The 18,743-nt window shown below is 46.7% G+C and overlaps 1 protein-coding gene across 1 annotated transcript in view; it reads left to right on the top strand.

The window, feature by feature from the left end:
* The window catches only part of begain (brain-enriched guanylate kinase-associated), a gene marked incomplete at both ends in the record, with an annotated part of 31,018 nt that extends 14,806 nt beyond the window's left edge, over positions 1-16,212 (top strand). The window contains 7 exons of the mRNA XM_080549650.1: positions 7,075-7,182; positions 10,613-10,699; positions 13,370-13,561; positions 13,946-14,292; positions 14,514-14,898; positions 15,304-15,899; positions 16,062-16,212. Of these exons, the coding sequence (XP_080405776.1) occupies positions 7,075-7,182; positions 10,613-10,699; positions 13,370-13,561; positions 13,946-14,292; positions 14,514-14,898; positions 15,304-15,899; positions 16,062-16,212 (1,866 nt within the window). The remainder of the gene's footprint in view (positions 1-7,074; positions 7,183-10,612; positions 10,700-13,369; positions 13,562-13,945; positions 14,293-14,513; positions 14,899-15,303; positions 15,900-16,061) is intronic.
* Between the last annotated feature and the right edge of the window lie 2,531 nt (positions 16,213-18,743).

Genomic DNA, 18,743 nt, shown 5'->3' on the forward strand with positions numbered 1-18,743 from the left:
ATTTTTGTCATTTTTGTCATTCAATCATCTGTCAAAGTAATCTATGCTGTGGGTTGAGTCCTATTTAGTTTTTGAGCCATTTCAGAATTAATGATTTCTACATGAACATTTTTTATTCTTTCTTCTTCTAGCATTATGACTGCCAATGGTCCCTGGCCTGAGCATAGATTACTTTTTCTTTCGATGCGGTCATTGGCAGTCATAATGCTAGGAGATTAATTTATAGTAGAGAAACTGTACAGGGGGGTAGAGGGGATGACAAGGTCTTAGGAGGGACAGTTAAGATGTAGGATGAAGGATTCACACCGTCGCTGTCTGTGGTGCTGAAACAGAGCCTCAAGGGAGTGATCTAGGATCACATCAACCTCCAACTGCAGCCCTTATGATAAAGGATGTGGCTCGGGATCACACACACACACACACACACACACACACACACCAGATACAGTACAAGTGTACTCTAGTAATGTTGTAAATATTGACTATGATTTTGTCTTGTGGTTATGTGTGTACATTGTCCACTGTGATAGTCATGTGTAATGTGTGTATGTTTGATGTAATTGACACTGCTGTATTGAGCTTTTCCATCTGTACCGACAACAAATTCCACCGACCTTAGTCGTGTGGTCATTAAACGATTCATTCATTCATTCATTCATTCATAATGACTTCAACACATATAGTATCAATAGAGGATAGCGTTTGTGAGGCGCTAGTTCTATGATGTGTAGCGTGCTTGCTCCCTCATGACTCCAGGGAAGAAGGTAATTAGTGAGGCCTGGCTGGTGTTCACAGTGTTGTCCTGAGGACACCCCACATCCACACATGAGTAGAAGACCACATAGCTGCTAATGACTGGCTCACACATGGCCGCTTAGAGGTAGGTGTTACCTTGATAATCCTCCCCTCCTGATGAGGGACATGCTTTAGAGGTGTGTGTGTGTGTGTGTGTGTGTGTGTGTGTGTGTGTGAGTGTGTGTGTGAGTGTGTGTGTGCGTGCGTGCGTGTGTGTATGTGTGTGTATGTGTGTGCGTGTGTATGTGTGTGTGTGTGTGTGTGTGTGCGTGCGCTGGCATGTGTGTGTATGTGAGTGTGTGTGCGCATGCACGTGCACATGTTTGTGTGTCTATGTGTGTGTGTGCGTGTGTATGTGTGTGTGTGTGTGTGTGTGTGTGCGTGTGCGTGCGTGTGTGCGTGCGTGCGTGTATCCCTGTCTGTCTTATTCACCCCGGCTATGCAGATAGCGCTGCAGAGCCTCTTCTCTAATTGCAGCGTCCATCAGGGTGTGCTGCATCGCCCCCCCAGTGTGACGGGACGAGGAGCCCGTTTCAGACCCACATTCCTCAAGGTGCCGTTCCCTGTGTTCTCATTAGTCAAAGCATTCCCCTGAAAAGTGCAAAGGACACCCTGGGGAGAGGCATCATACAAAACAACATGGTACCAATAGGCGGTATTGTTCCCTTTTTTCTGCTTTGTTCAGCGAAAAACGCACACTCTGGTTCAATTGATTTGGCTGCCAAACATATATCAGAGAGGATTTAACGATTTGTTGAAAAAAGGTTAGGATTATTTATCTGTCTGGTTCAGGTTCTATGTTTTGTATGTGTGTTTTTGGAGGGAATATTTTGACTGATCGTTATTCAGTGACTGAATCCAAACTAGAAGCCGTAATCCAACAACTAAATGAGCTACAGTATCTATTTCCATGGAGCACATAGCTAGTACAGATACTGTAGCAAGATTAATGAGTTTTAAATGTAACATGTGCATGGGCCTTTTCTCAGGCTTTCTCAATCTATTGAATTTAGAAAATTTGGAGCAGGTGGGTTATTCCTCAGGAGAGGGTTGACTTTTTCAATTGTGAACTCTCCAATCTTTTCTCTCAGAAGCTATGAGTTTCACACCACCCTCCCCTCTTCTCCAACTCCAGACTACAGTAATTGCATCTCTGGGGAGTTGAGCTATTGTTGGCCATTGACAGACAGACAGTCAGCTGAGAAAGACAGCCCGACTATTAAATGGGATGTTTTGTAGTTTCTTTTTAAGAATAAAGCGCACACACACACACAGACACACACACACAGACACACACACACACACACACACACACACACACACACACACACACACACACACATACTAATTCCACTCCCAATTCCTCCAAATCACTACATGAAACTAGCGTTACAAGTCACAACAAAGAACCAAACTTAATTTCCCCTCCATTACAGTTGGAAAATCACACTGTTAGGAAGTCAATACCCAACCGGGGGTTCTGTTCTGTTACTCCGCGAGACGCAGTGTCAGTCCTGATTTGAAGTGTTGTCATGGAAACTCCCCCTTGCCCAATCGCACGGCAGTAATTCGATTGGAAAGTGAGAGGAAACGGCTAAGTGGCACACACGACGGGTGTCAACGGCACCATCATCAGCGTGATTAGATGATTACAGGATGGCCGGAGCTGGGAGCAAGAAACCACTGTGTTTATCAGTAATTCCACTTCCACAAGAAAACAAACATTATTTTCATAAGAGTCGCCCACCCTGGGAGCGTTTCGTTCTGTGAATCAGCTGAGCGAGAGGACAATGCACCCCATCGTTATGACCCGGGTCAGAGCGACCGTTTAGGCTACGCCGCTTTTGTTACACTGGCTGTGTTCGGAATAGCGTACTAGCATACTACTCATACTAGATATGACGTAGATTTTGAGTATGTAGTATGTTCACACTGTACAGTATGCTATATTTGAGTATGCGATAAATTTAGTAGGCGAGCAGTTACTTCCGTGAAAATTGAAGTCAGTTGCGATGGACACTAGCTCGGCTCCTATTTCCCAAAATGCATTTCGCGTCCAGGGTTGCAGAGTAGCGTCCAGGGTTGCCAGATGGGGCGGGTTACCGCCGAATGGGCTACTTGATTTTGAGGTTATAGAAAGTTTAGGCTGTAAATTGTCAATCCCATCTGGCAACCCTGTGCGCTTTCAGCCTCATCAAACTGCGTCATACAAACCCGTCATACAACTGTTGTTTACATTGTCCTGGGGACCGAAAGCTTGCAATAAACATCGTTTTTTGCACAGATTTGAGTGTGCAGATGCTGCTTTTTTGCACTCTATTTGATACTCTTCAGCTGCAGCACCCCAGCTAAGTCTGATCACGGATGAGCGGTGGTATTTTCACTATAGCTTCTAAGCTATGACTACATTGTCAAATATGCCACTTGAAATGCATGAAATCCAAGTTTATTTGTGTCTTACACACATGTTCACCTAGTATCTGACTGCCTGTAGCCCAATCACGAATGATCCCAGTATTGTAGCTTCAGACGGACAAGTTGGTTGTAGTGCTTGCTGCAGCCCACGATATGTTATTGCTCATATATATTTATTTTAATCATGTTATTTTACCAACTGTTAAGACAACAATATAGTAAGCTAGTTACTTGAGCTAGCTAAAGATATTGGCCCCCAAATCATTTTACAACGTGTTGTAATTATGTTACGATATTTCTGTCGAGTGAGTGAAGGTAAGCAACGTAGGGTGCGTTCGTAAAATCGATCTGAGAGCGCCGGAGCGCACACTGGGTGCAACGTCATAAAGGGACCAGGTAATTTGATTGGACAAAGAGGCATTCCATGAGTGCTGATCATATTTCCAGGGCGAATTTACGAACGCAGCTAGCGAACAGAAGACGCAAAAAGTCGTCAGATCAGATATATAAACGGGTTATTTTGGGCATATATGTAGGGTTGGGTACCGTTTGGGTTTTATCCGGTACCGGTACCTAACCGATACTTTCAAAACGGTACCGGTACCAAAACGGTACTTAATTCGGTACTTTTGATTTTTAAAAATGACATATATATATACTGTATATATATATATATATATACGGTCGACAACATTAAACAGCTTTTCACTTTTGTATTGCTGAGGCACAATATATATTAGTTAAATATACACTCAAATTAAAATAAATGAAAATAAAACTCCTGAGCCTTGGGGACTCCATTAAGCTGGGGGTGCCTATCGTTGGTACTGATGTCGAATACGAGTACACACTTGTTCGGCAGCCCCTCAAGGACATCAGAATATTCTTAGAAAAGGGATCTAGTGAAGAGGCCTGCATAGCCCCCGGAACCAAGAAGACCAAGAGGAAATATAACTCTGATGAACTGGAGCCCTCCACCTCGTCAAAATCCAAACTCTGTTGCCGCTCAGCTACTACTACTCCCCTCCCCCTCTCTGGTCCATGATGACATGACGATTTTTCAGACACAGTAGTAGGATAAGGATATATCTACATGATATATACATGATCTGACACAGTACCCGAATATCAGGAGATCCCCGATCATGTTGTCCACCTGGCAGAGACGCAGCCACACATCCGCCCTACGTCATCAACAGACGCGTCGAATCCTGGAGTGCACTGTCCAATCAAAGGCTTGCGTTCGTAAACTCGCTCTGAGAGCGTCGCAGCGCACACTGGGCCCGACGTCATAAGGGGAGCAAGTCATTTGATTGGACAGAAGGCATTCCACGAGTGGTGATCAGAATTCCAGAACGAGTTTACGGAACGCACCCATAAGTCGAGCGTCGCGTTATGCCAACCCGCTAGCGGAAGTTGCTATTAGCAACCTTCTCGTTATCCTTCCGTACTCGCTGCTTTCACTGAGTGGAAATTTAACAGGCGATGTGACGTCACGAGTCACCAGTAAAGTACCGAAGTGAGGTACCGAAATCTCCTTTGCGATTCGGTACGGGTACATACCGAATGTAAAGTAACCGGTACCTACCGGTACCGATTTTCGGTACCCAACCCTACATATATGTGGTTACTTTCTCGCCTGAAAACATATTAAAACTTCATAAAATGACATGTTAACACTTGTAAAGCCAAAATTACATATTTTAGCTAATGGAGGTTTAAAATCGCCGCTCCCGGTGAAATGCATTCTGGGAGGCAGTATGCAGTATGCATAATGGTCGGCTGGTTTTCACATACTTATTATGAATTTAGTAGGTAGTATGCCGTATATACTCATTGAGTATGCTAGTATGCAGTATATACTCATTGAGTATGCTAGTATGCAGTATGCTAGTATACCATTCCGAACACAGCCACTGTCTTCAGCGAACTAGTAAGATTGGTAGATAGGTAGATTGACGATTGACGATTGTCACTACTCTTGATGCCTACTGCGATAGAGGCTGAATACGGAGAATGTACTGGTCTTAAATGGTGTACCATCTTAGCATATAAGAACCTACAGTATTATTGTTCTCATATGAGCAAAATCTATCATCTGCAAACGTTGAAAATATGACCACCACAACACACACAAACAGTAGAGACAAGAGCTACATGAATGAAATGCAACCTACACACTGAACATCCTCTTTCAACGTTCAGCGGCCAATGATAAACCTATTGTAATGTAGGCTACTGATTCCATTTTCTTAAAAAAATAGATATGGTCAAATATATATAAAAATATATTAAAAAAAAAAAAAAAAATGTTATCACCTTGCTTCCCCCATTGTATGAGAGATAACATGATAATGATAAGTCTGGCTGGATAGGATAACAGCCTGGTCAGTAAATGTCACAGGAGCAGTAGAGGTGTTAGAGTCAGAGAACATGGCTACAGTATGACTCATACCCGCCTCTCACACAAGTAATTAAATCCTGAGAGAGAGAGAGAGAGAAGACCATGGATTATGATCACGTCCATATGCTAATCTTGTCTTTAATGCCCTCCGCTTTTTTAATCGTCTGGTGTAGGAACACTGTAGATCAGACCCTGTCGCAGTCTATGCATCCGATTCGTTCATAAGCCTAGGCTCTGTGTTAGAGTGTGTTGGATTATCCTATGTTGAAGCTTACACCTTCGAACTACCAAAGACAACTGGTGAATGTGAGATTAAGAGAATCTTTGAAGGCAAAACTACCTCTACTACTAAAGTACATCTCATGTTTTCAGGTGGTGGGGGGGGGGGGGGGGGCGGTTATAGAGCTGAGAAGAATTGTATTTTAGAGTCATCCCAGAAACTCACTATCTGCCATCGATTGAATTCCCTAGTCTACTATATCCTGTAGTATGTAAGAAGCAGGGGAGGCTGGTGGAGGTAGAAATCGAAGGAGGGGCTCATTGCGATACCATTTTCTCATTCCATTCCATGCATTACAATGAGCCAGTCCTCCGATTTCTATACCTCCGCAAGCCTCCACTGGTGGAAGGCCGATGGTGATAAGCTCCCAGACCCATCTTCATCAGAGTGATGTAGTACAAGCCACAGTGTAATAGACCTGCATGAGTCTGCCAACACGACGTGTGACTGATTAACGACAGGCTCGCCGTATGGACCTGGATATCAACGCCTGGCTGTTGCTTAATTGCCACCTATTAAATTGCTCTCCAGACCCACATATTTCAAAACGGTCGCCAGCGATTTGTGGGACGCGTCGACTCAATAATGCATCGTTTGTCAAATGTTCGCCGTGAGACCGAGGGGTGACAGTTATCGGTGATGGTGAGAGAAAATGGATTTGTCGCCATTTATGTGTTTGAGACCGGATCTGAATGAAATACATGGTGTGGGTTTTGAGAGACAAATAAGACCTTCATGGCGACACAGTCACTAGCTTTTTCATTTCTCAGGGGTCTTAAATATTCTCCTCCCCCCCCCCCCACTCTCTCTCTCTCTCTCCCTCCCTCTCTCCAGAGTAATTGATTTGATATGGGCTCTAGAAAGTGTAATCTTCTTTTAATTAAGACCTGCTGTTGGCGCGGTCTTCAGACTGATACTGACTGAATGCTCTTTCTCTTTACTCTCCTTTTCTCCCTCTCATTCTCTCTCCCTTTTTCCTCTTATCCTCTCTCCCTCTTCTTCTTCTTCTTCTCCTTTCTCTTCCTCTCCTCTCATTTCCCTTCATCCCTTCCTCTCCTCTCTTCTACTATCTTATTTTTCTCTACCTCTCGTCTGTATTCCTCTCCTGTCCTCTTTTAATCTATTTTCTCTCCCTCTCCTTTCTCCTCCCTTGTTCGCTTCCTCTTTCTCTCTCCTGTAGTCTCAGCACCACGAGGAGGAGAAGAGATCTCTGAGTCGGGAGATCATCGTCCTCAACAACCACCTGATGGAGGCCAAGCTCACCATCGAGAAACTCAGAGACGACAATGTGAGTACTGTAGAGCCTAGCCCTAGTCAATCAGTCAGTCAGTCAGTCAGTCAGTCAGTCAATCAGTCAGTCAGTCAGTCAGTCAGTCAGTCAGTCAGTCTGCCAGCTAGCTAGTCAGTCAGTTGTCCAGTCAGCCAGTCAGCCAGCCAGTCAGCCAGCCAGTCAGCCAGCCAGCCAGCCGGCCAGCCAGCCAGTCAGCCAGCCGGCCAGCCAGCCAGTCAGCCAGTCAGTCAGTCAGTCAAGTCAGCGAATCAGCCTTTCTTATCTTTTTAACCACAGAACAAAGAAAACCTGACGTTTTCACATGTAGACACTGCCATGGTGCTGGAGATAATGAATGTCCAAAAATGTACAAAGTGTCCCTTCAAACCCTTCATCGGGTGTCCATAGTGGCTGTCCTCTGATGTCTTCCTCCAACAGCCTCCTCTGGAGTGTTTGTGACTCTCATTCTCCTCCTGCCTGCCACCTCTATGAACTGTACAGCATGTCACCCAATTATACAGCAGAGACCCCCACACCTACACCTGCCCTCTGGGCCACCTTCAGCCTGAACCAGACTCCGGCCTCTGATGTCACGGTCCATTTACCTCGTACTTTGAAGGTGCTACTGTAGATACAGTAATTACCTTCAGAAACGGCTGTTCTTTTGCCTGTCAGAAGGTTTACCGCTGAAGCGTGTGGATCTGACCCCTACGGGGGGGGGGGGGGGGGGTCATGTCAGTCTATGGTATCTCCTTTTGATATGATTCCGCTTGCTTCCACCTGGCCCCGGCTCTGCATCGTTAGCTGTTAGCGGGGCTAGCGTACCATATGCCTGACATCTCCGAGCCTCGCTGTATTCTGGGAATCCCCCTCAGATTCAAAGAGGCTAATTGGGATCAGGGGTCAGGGGTCAGGAGAGCTCTCTCTGTGAGGAGGGGGGGCAGGCAAGGTCAGCCAGGCTAGCATTGTCTCTTGAGAGTCAAGCCTTGAATTGAGCGATTCTAATTTGAGATAAAGCAAAATAAGTTGTTCGATTCGCAATAGCTTTGTAGAGTAGGTGTGAGTAGGTGTAGAGTAGGTGTTAGTCTAAAATGTAGACTCTAAATTGTCTTAATCTTAATCAGATTAAATGAGGGCAGCTATTGCTCTCGAAACAGCAGGTTTTCTCAGCTTTAAGTCCTTTATCAGACTACAGCCAACCAGGCTGTAGGTAGAAATTGGACGACAGTCTCATTGTAATCGATGGGACTGGAATGAGGAATGGAATCGAACACATGATATAAAATATGGAGGACCTCATCATTCCGTTCCATGCCTTACAACGAGCCGACGTTGCCTCTCTGTCGCTAGCCCTGAACCTCACAACACACAACACAGACATGCCCCGAGGGGACCAAGATGGCCGACATCTAACAAGACATCAATGAAGACGACTGTGTGCAGACATCTCTTTGTAGCGCTAGTCCTCGAGCCACTGTGGCCGTCCGACTGTCCTTCCTGTGGATAATAGAAGAAGAACCGCCTGGATAAAAAAGGAGGCCACTGTTTAACGAGGTAGAGAATTGAACTAGTCAAACTACACACCTTTGATGTTGACGGTGTGTGTCACTTGAGGAGAATAGTGGAGGAATAAACGGAATAGAAGAGAAAAGAGGAGAAGAAAAGAGAAGAGTGTGAGAGGTGTGGGAGCTGGCGGGAATTAGAGACAGGCTTATTAGACTAGGGGGTAGATTAGAGGAGAAGGGTCTCGTTTCATAACCTTCTTCTAATGAAATTACCACTGACTGTGTCAGCCAGAGAGAGTTGAGGAGACGAAAGAAGCCGCTGTATATTGCGATTGAAAAACAAAGTTGAGAGTTAATAAGATTCTGAAGACCATTACGGTCGAACCGCCTCGCCCCCCCCCCAGGGACCTAGCGGAACGACTAAGAAAAACAAGCCGTTTTCTAACGAATGGATTTGTACAACGGTTGGGCGATGTGTTTGTTTTCACTGATTGGTCTGTCGTTAACTAGAGATCTTACCCTCATAAGACACACGCGCTGCTTTATGAAACAGCAGTGAAACTTTTAACTGCTGTCGCAAGAGGGGAAGTTGATGAAGAAAACAGCTTGGGGCATATACTGTAGTAATCAGTTTGCTGAATAATGTATTTTTCTCTTGACTGTATGTCAAGCCTAGATGAGATTATTTTCGAAAGGCTACAGAATGCCACAGTTATTGACCAGCATTCCACACAGTTGCATTCTGATTATGTTGCCGTAGAGTGGCGATATCATATTGAGTGCAGTCCAATCAAATCCGCTTGTTAAGTCTGACGTCAAAAGTGACGTTTAGCCATTTCTGAGTCCAAACCAGAAATTCCCCGCACCAGAGTACCTGTGAACTACAGCGGTAGAATGACAGTTTAATCGTTTTTTAGACTCGGATCTATTCATACAACAAGGGACACAGCACTTTCCCGTTTTCTCCGTATTGTCAGGGTATTTGAGCCTCGGAAAAGCGCTATATAAATATAATTAATTATTATTATTATTTCGGCATTTCGAAGACAGCGCCTCAGTCAACGTTGGACCCGGAAACACGTCACGACTTAACAAGCGGATAGCAACAAGAGCAATTCAATTTCTCTGAAAAAAAAATATGTATTTGACTTTTAATAACTTTAATAACAGAGTCTAGAGACTAACAAATGGATTTGTACCCCGGTTGGTCAGGTGACTTGCTTGCTACTCTGATTGGCTGGTCCTTATGTGGAGGTTTTACCCACCTAAGTCGATGCTTTATCAAACAGAAGTCAACTCTTGAGGTTACTAATGGAGAGACAGGACCTTTCATCTTTCTTTTGCATCAAGACATTGGTAAATGGTTTTTAAAGGCCACACTGTGTGTACAACACCGAATTCTGAGTAGTTACCTAGCAGGGGAGAACGGCGGAATGGAATGAGGGAAGGTATCAAACACACATGCGATCAGGGAATGAGAACCCTTGAAATAAATATTTAATTCATGAACACTGTTTTGTTCCTGCGAAATTGCTTTCTAAAATGGAGTGTCCTACCTGACACTCTGTTTGTTTACACCCCAGCCAGGGGTGTTCTAGGGGAGTGAACTTAACGATTTTAGCCTTTCTTTCTCTGGTGGCTGCCTCTTTGAATTGTGTACACATGCAGAAATACAACCTCTAATGTCTGAAACAAAGTCCATTTCGGGGGGGTTTATATTGTTATTACAGAGAATGTTGTAAATGTATGTTGCCACGGTGACCAGAGGTGGCAAGATGAAGCTACTCCCTGTACTTTTAACTCCCACCCCCTATTCCCTCAAGCAGTTTTGCCAGGCCCCCATTGTCAGAATGTGTTCTTAATGACTTGGCCTGGTTAAATAAAGGTTAAATAACAAAACAAAACAAAAACATTGTACACTGTGTTCCTCTCTCTTGTGCCAGGACCTGTACAGGAAGGACTGTAATCTGGCGGCTCAGCTCCTCCAGTGCACCGCCAAACCCCATCACAGAGCTCACAAGATGTCTGAGGTGAGTCCTGTTCACAAGATGTCTTCACAAGAAGTTATTTCTTTCTGAGTGGGGCTGAGTCCCACTCATATTTAAAATGTTATCGGAGGTGAGTCCTGTTTTCTCTGAGAGCAGACAGAGCAGAGTGTTTTCTTTAATAATAATAAATAATAATAATAACAATAGATTTTATCTAAAAGCTTCTTTCTCAAACTCAAGGACACTGTAAAGAAAACATTTTAAAAAAACATTAAAAATGTAAACGTCTATTCCACTGAGGGCTATATGCTCCATTACCTGTGTATTAACACTGTTATTACACGTTATTACATTGTGTAAAGTTGTTATAAAGCAGTAGTTGCTTCATGATTACTCTACATTGATTGCTGTTTAGAGCCTTAAGTGGAGGTTTTACCCACCTAAGTCGATGCTTCATCAAACAGAAGTCAACTCTTGAGGTTACTAATGGAGAGACGGGACCTTTCGTCTTTCTTTTGCATCAAGACATTGGTAAATGGTTTTTAAAGGCCACAGTGTGTGTACAACACCGAATTCTGAGTAGTTACCTAGCAGGGGAGAACGGCGGAATGGGCTGAGGAATGGTAACAAAGGCAGGTATGATCAGAAATGACAGAGATCTTCAGGCTACATCTTAACTGTCCCTCCTAAAGACCTCTACTCCTCCCCCACTACCCCTCTGTAGAGTTTATATACTAAATAATAATAAATAATTCTTCCTTCTTCTAGTATTGAAGAACTGCCAATGGCTCCTGGTCATAGCATAGATTTATTTTTTGTTATGATGACTGATGGATAGATGATTCACTTACTTAGACAAACGTGTTTGGTGTAAGTCGCTTTGGATAAAGGCGTCTGCTAAATGACAAAAGAATGAAATGAAAAATGAAAAAGATAGAGTACAATACAATACAATCTCCCCCCAATTCAACTACCCTGGGGGCGAATCACGTGACATGTGAGACTGTAAAGTAATGACAAGCAATTACAGGGCATTGATGAATCCATCAACAAAGAAATATCGCAGCGAAAAGAGCCAGAACGTGATGATATGATGAGGAAGCTGTACAATGCTCCAATGACATACCTGTAGCGCATCTGCTCATTAGCTAGCTAGCTATCGATCTAGGGCCGCGTGAGGCGTCTCCGTGCAGCGGGGGGGAGGAGAAGCCCCCGCGGTCTCGCCTAGTTTCCCGCCTGAATTCTCAATGGGGAGGCAGAAGGAGCTATAAATAGCCCCCTGACTTCAAACACACTGGTTATTTTATGCCGAGTTTCTATTCGGAACAAAAGGCAAGTCAGTATTTTATCTTTCTCTATTCCCAGCTGGAGACCTTGAGCGCCCATCTAATTTGAATCTAAAGCTGCTTCCCGAGGAGCCCGGCTGTGTTTGATGGTGGGGAGTGGAGAGAGAAGAGAGAGAAGAGAGAGAGAGGGGGGGGAGAAGAGAGGGGGGGGGGAGACAGAGAGAGGGGGGGGGGAGAGAGAGAGAGTCTACAACCACCAGAGAAGAAAGAGAGAGAGAGCGGGGTAGTAGAGAGAAAGGGTGTGGGGGAGGAGAAGAGAGAGAGAAACTCTACAACCACCAGAGAAGAAAGAGAGAGAGAGCGGGGTAGAAGAGAGAAAGGGTGTGGGAGAGGAGAAGAGAGAGAGGGGGGAGAAGAAAGAGAGAGTCTACAACCACCAGAGGAGAAAGAGAGAGAGCAGGGGAGAAGAGAGAGAGGGTGTGGGGGAGGAGAAGAGAGAGAAGAGAGGCAGGGAAGGCAGAGTTAGAAGGCAGAGTTCGAAAAAGACAGGGGAAGGAGGAAAGGAAAGGAAAGACAGTTCCATCGCCCCCTGACCCTGTTCTATTAATAACCACAAAGGAACATAGAACAAAACTCAGGCTATAATTGACAGGAATTTCATCCTGCGGTTGTCCAGCCAAGGTGTGTGTGTGTGTGTGTGTGTGTGTGTGTGTGTGTGTGTGTGTGTGCGTGCGTGCGTGTGTGCGTGCGTGCGTGCGTGCGTGCGTGCGTGTGCGTGTGCGTGCATGTGTGTGTGTGCATGCGTGTGTGTGTGTGTGTGTGTGTGTGTGTGCGTGTGAGGCACGGTGAAGCTCCCATTGTGCATGGATGTACCTACATGTCCCTGTTGATGGATGGTGGAACTGAGAAAAGTGAAATAGGTAAACAACTGAGGTATTACACACAAACTCCAAACAACTCCTGCCCGGATCGCAACCCCCCAACAGCCCGATTGGTCAGCGATTTCACTGACAAGTCATTAGGGGGGAGCGAACGCTGAGGGTCTCACAGGGTCTGTGGCTGAGTTGCTGCTCGTGTGTTTGAACATGGGGGAATAAATTACTTTTCTGAAGCAGAACAATAGACTGGAGCTGGGGTAACTTCCCCGACAATGGAGCAACTGTGTGGATGAGGCTAGCACACTGTTATGAAGCCACGGTGAACGTAGAATATGGCGGATATATTATAACAATATGCTGTCGTCTCCGTCGATTCTATGAATCCTGCCGCCCCGTCTTCTTGATGTGACTCCCCTTGATCTTCTAATTTATTCCGTTAATTCCATTCCTTATTCTTTCTCTCTCTCTCTTTCCCCTTCTCACCCCTCTCTCTCTCCCCCTTCCAACCCCCTCCCCTCTCCCCCCCCTTTCCTCCCCCCCTCTCTCAGCTGCCTGTTGACTTCCAGGAGAGGGTAAGCTCCCACATGGAGAAGCACGGTCGCCGGGGCGACGGCGTCACCATGGCGATGTGCCACTCGCCCTACTCGGACACCGTGCCGACGTCGGTCATCGTCAAGGTTTTGGAGAAGCCGGCGCCCGGCAACAGCTGCCCCGTGACCCGCTCACCCAGCCCCTCTAATGTAGTATGTACTACTGTACTAGTCTGTCCTAGGGTATGTACTACTGTACTAGAGTGTCCTAGGGTATGTACTACTGTACTAGAGTGTCCTAGGGTATGTATTAAAAATTAAATTATAAATTAGTGTCCTAGGGTATGTACTACTGTACTAGAGTGTGCTAGGGTATGTACTACTGTACTAGAGTGTCCTAGGGTATGTACTACTGTAGTAGAGTGTGCTAGGGTATGTACTACTATTAGGGGTAGTGATGGCCTAGTGGATAGTGACTTCCTGATGAGTTCCTGATATCACTGGAATACCAGGGGCAATATCAGCTGTCAATCAAACTACTACATGTCAAATCCTAACAGTGACCTCTGCCCCCACCCCCCCCCCCTCCCGTAGCCCCAGGACGGCGAGGGGGACTACCTCCCCAACAGCGTGGACCGCAGCATGGGCAGCACGGACCACCTCCACCGCCGCGCCGCCTACAAGACGTCGGACCTGTACCGCAGCGACACGGCGCTGTACTGCCCCGAGCGCTGGCAGGAGCGGCGGCAGAGTGCGGACCTCCACGGCCGGCCCACGGCCCACGGCCTCCTGCTCCAGGCCCAGACCTCCACGGACAGCAACCCCGACCCCGACGAGGAGGCCTTCCACTCAGGCTTCTCCCACCAGGAACCCTCCTCGTCCTCCTTCCACGACTTCGGGGTGGTGTCTCTGCCGGCCTCCAGCTCCTACTCCAGCTTCAGGTGGGCTGCTAGAGCGGTGGGGGGGAGGGGCTTCTTCTAGCACTGTGACTGCCAACTGTCAACAGCCCTTGGTCATAGCATAGCTTACTTTTTCTCTCGATGACTACTGTTGACTATTAACACTGTTATTACACGATTCATCGAAACATTTTACTATCAGGGATCGATAATCAATGATCAATAATCAATATATCTACCTGCTTGCTTCTCTGTGTCTCCAGCGTGGCGTCGGACGAGAAGGGCGGCGACGGCCACGCCCTCAGCAGCACCATGTCCTCCTCCCACCAGGCCCTCTACATGGACTGGAGGGACGACGTCGACGCCGCCGCCGCCGCCGACTACGACCGCAAGTGTAGCTCCTCCTACGACAAGGACAGCCTCCCCGGAGGCCACGCCCCCCCTCCCAGGCACGCCGGAGACTTCCCCAAGTCCCTCAGCTTCCAGCACATGGCCGCGCCCAGCGGCTCCCAGAAGGGGGGGAGTTCGCCCTCGTACAAGCGCACGGCGTCCTGCTACAGCGAGCCGTACCACTCCCCCCGCCTCACGTCCTCCCACAGCGTGGCGTCCGCCCAGGCGCGGCTCGCTGACAGCTGCGCCAGCATGCAGGTTGGACGGCGGCCATTTTCTTTCTCTCTTTCCCCCCCCACTTGTTTACGTGTCTGTGGATTGTGAATTGTTGTATTGTCATTCAGATGTCCTATTTTAAATGTTTCCCTGCTAGATATATTACATCTCCATTCGGTAACACTTAACTTAACAGTTATAATGTGTTCATAGCACATTTTAAGACTTGTTATAAGCATCTGTGACTTGCATTATAGTCTTAGAATTTCTTAGAATTACCACTTTTGGAAAAAAAAAAAATTATTAAGTCTGTTTGACAAAAAAAGGAAGACCTTTAACTCCACATACATATTTTCGCATCCTGTTAAGTGTGTTGAACATGTTGACCGGCGTGAAGTGCACTTTAAAACCAAACGTTATCGATGTGCTCCGTTCGCTGTGCTGCAGGTGCCTGAGGAGGAGCTGAGCGGTCGCTGGAGGCAGCTGAGCGTCGACGACGTCAACACCTTCTCCTTCCGGGACCCCGGTGGCCGCGTGTCCCCCTACAGCTGCTCCGAGCAGCACTTCGCCATGACCCCCACCAAGGTGAAGCTGGGGCCTCTCTACAGCAGCTTCCAGGACGGAGACGACGTCTTCACCAGCCGCGTGCTGGACCAGTGCTTCGCCAACGCCGCGTCCCCCAGCCCCAGCCCGTCCCCCAGCCCCACCCCCAAGCACGGCGGTGGTGGCGGTGGCGGTGGCGGCCTGGCGCTGAGGAAGATGGAGAAGAGCCCCTTGTATCGGGCCAAGGAGGACAGCCAGGACTCTGAGAGCAGCCTGTTCCTCTCTGCCACCTCCAAGGAGAAGGAGAGCGTGTCATCAGGGGGGACCGGGGGGGCCGGGGCTGGGGCCGGGGCGGGGGCGGGGGCCAAGGCCAGCGGGGCGGGAGGTGGGAGTGTGAAGAAGGACTATGTGGACGTGAGTCCCAACAGCTCGGCCGAGTCCTTACACCACCAGAGCTCCCTGGAGGCCCCTGGCATGAAGCAGCACTACCAGAGGGAGAGGCCCGCCCCTAGCCCCCCCGCCCTCCACAAGAGAGAGAGGCCCGCCTCCAGCCCCGCCCTCCACAAGCAAGAGAGGCCCGCCTCCAGCCCTGCCCAGGCCTCAGGCCTGAAGCAGCACTACTCCAGGGAGAGGCCCGCCCCTAGCCCGGCCCTCCACCACAGGGAGAGGCCCGCCCCGAGCCCGGCCCTCCCTAAGAAGCTGTCCCGCCCTCCCTCGAGTTCGGCTCAATACCAAAAATACGCCAGCAGCACCGGGCTGAGCCGGAAGGACAGCCTTACGAAGGCTCAGCTCTACGGCACGCTCCTGAACTGAACAGAGCCTGTTTATATGCATGATGAAGGTGATGATGATGATGATGATGATGATGATGATGATTTGTGTCCCCAATGTTTCCCGTGGTAAACACACACTTTGGCGTGGCGTGGCATGGGGTGTGAGTTGTCTCTGTGACCCAGCAAAGGCATGTGTCATACAGTCCGCAATGCAACAACATTGTTCTTTTTTTGGTTTGTTTGTCTGTTGTTTACGTCACGATAGATAAAGTGTTAGAGATTACAAGCTTACAGAGACCAGTCACTAGATGTTACTACATGTTGTTCTTCCCTGTGTCATCCCTCAAGGATGTTCACTGTACTGAGGGAGCAACAATAGTAATTCTACACTCAATAAACATATACCATTAGTACTGTTAGTGAAAAAAAGTATTCCAGTAAGAATCCATCAATTACCAAACTGAAATGTTAGGCTCCCGACAGACTGTTAAATTCTACGCTACGACAGCTTCATTACAAGCTCCCACTCCAACAACCCTCCCCCCCCCCCCCCCCCCACACACACACACATAATAATAATTTAGACTTAATTACCATGGCGATAAACCAACTAAAGGCTATCCATAATGTATAGGACATCCCGCTGACACAAAGCTGTTAACGGCCTCCAGAGCTCATTCCTCTCACAGACAAACTGCTGCATGTTAAGTAATGCATATATGAATAAACTCCAACCTGTTCCCACCAGTCAGTTACCTCCAGGGGAGGCTGGCGGAGGTAGACATCGGAGGATGGGCTCATTGTAATGCATGGAATGGAGTGATATATCACACGTTTCATGTTTCATCCATTTCTATTTGTATTCCATGCATCCGTTCCGTCTTCTACCTCCACCAGCCTCCTCTGGTTACTTCCCATAGTGCCAAATGTTGCAATGCAACATTTCTTTTTTTTGTGTTAATGATAACTTACAGAGACCAGACACTAGATGTACCTGCAAATACATCCCATGGTGCCAAATCCTCCACAGGGATATATTTATTTCTATCATATTTACTGTTAAAATAGCATTTTTGTAATGGGATACACATTATAGAAAATATCTTTATCTAAAAAAATACAGTAAACGTGATGATGAAACAACTGATGAAATGGACTGTTAGTACCACAAACAACATACCACACTTGCAGTGCACACATTTTAGGGGAAAACGAGTAAAAGATTAAACCTTCATAAATTATTAAAAGGTTGCTCAGCAGGGTGTCAAATGTGAATTTAATTAATTTAACTTTAGTATAAATATTCTAGTGCCATCTGAACTAGGGATGCTCCGATTTATCGGCCACCGATTTAAATCGGCCGATTTCACTCCAAATGACTCGATCGGTGATCGGCAAAAATGGCCGATCGCAAAAACCGATCTTTTTTTTTCTTTTCTTTTTCTGGGGAAGACAGATAACTGAACAGAAAACATAGGAGGACGTAACAGTATGTAAACCATGAAGGCCACGTTTATGATGTCTTTTATACAGCCATATCGACTGACTTGGGCTTCAGGCCCTAACTGGGTGATAGGCCAGACTTTTACTATGCCATAAAAATGGGTCTGCGTTTGCTTGGTGCCTAATGGATCAAAACTTTTGTCTAAAAAGCAAAAAATATGTAGGCTATCCAGTCAGTAGGCCTACAGTTATGTATTTTTAAAAAAATCGGTATCGGTATCGGTATCGGTTGATCTTGAGGGAAAAAATCGGTGATCGGTATCGGCCCCAAAAATCCAGATCGGAGCATCCCTAATCTGAACAACACTGTTTTATACCTAAATTGATAGAGAACACTGCAAATGGCAAACTCCTCTAGTACATTACAACTAACTTCACAGTTACAGTTAACTACCCTGACGCTGTCTTCTTTTCTGCATCTGACTATGGTGTGTATATATATATGTGTATACATGTTCTTACTGTTTCGTATGACAAACAAGACATAAATACCAGCTTCTTCTACTCTGCAATCTTGAACACTTCTGGCATAGGCCACATACTGCATGGTACAGCAGAGGCTGGTGGAGGTGGAAATCGGAGGATTCCTCATTCCATTCCATGCATTACAATGAGCCTGTCCTCCGATTTCTACCTCCATCAGCCTCCCCTGGTATTCTACGTCCCAATTCTCCACCTTTCTCCTGAGCGATGCACTCGTGCACTCCCCTGCATGGATTTGTAAAGGAGTGGACAGGTGTAAGTGAGGTTGGGGAAGCCAGTCCTACACTATTAAATGTACTGTGGGGTAGTGCAGACGTGCGTACTTCAGGACCAGGACTGGGAAACCGGACGCAGAACAGCTAACCAACTTTAACCACATTTGAACCAATTGGGAAATTCAACATGGTTTTGCAGGCCCAGTGAGCCCCTTAGCCCCTCTCCCTCCTGTCCCTCTCACTGTGCTCGTATAACAGGATGCCTGCACCCTACTTTAAAGGTCGACTCTGCGATATGACGTATCCACGATACAGCTAGGCGACTACAGGCACAGATAGTAAAGTGTAAAGCAAGACAACTCACTCAGCA

The sequence above is a fragment of the Nansenia antarctica genome (assembly GCF_963989245.1).
Source record: "Nansenia antarctica genome assembly, chromosome: 1".
NCBI lineage: Eukaryota > Metazoa > Chordata > Actinopteri > Argentiniformes > Microstomatidae > Nansenia > Nansenia antarctica.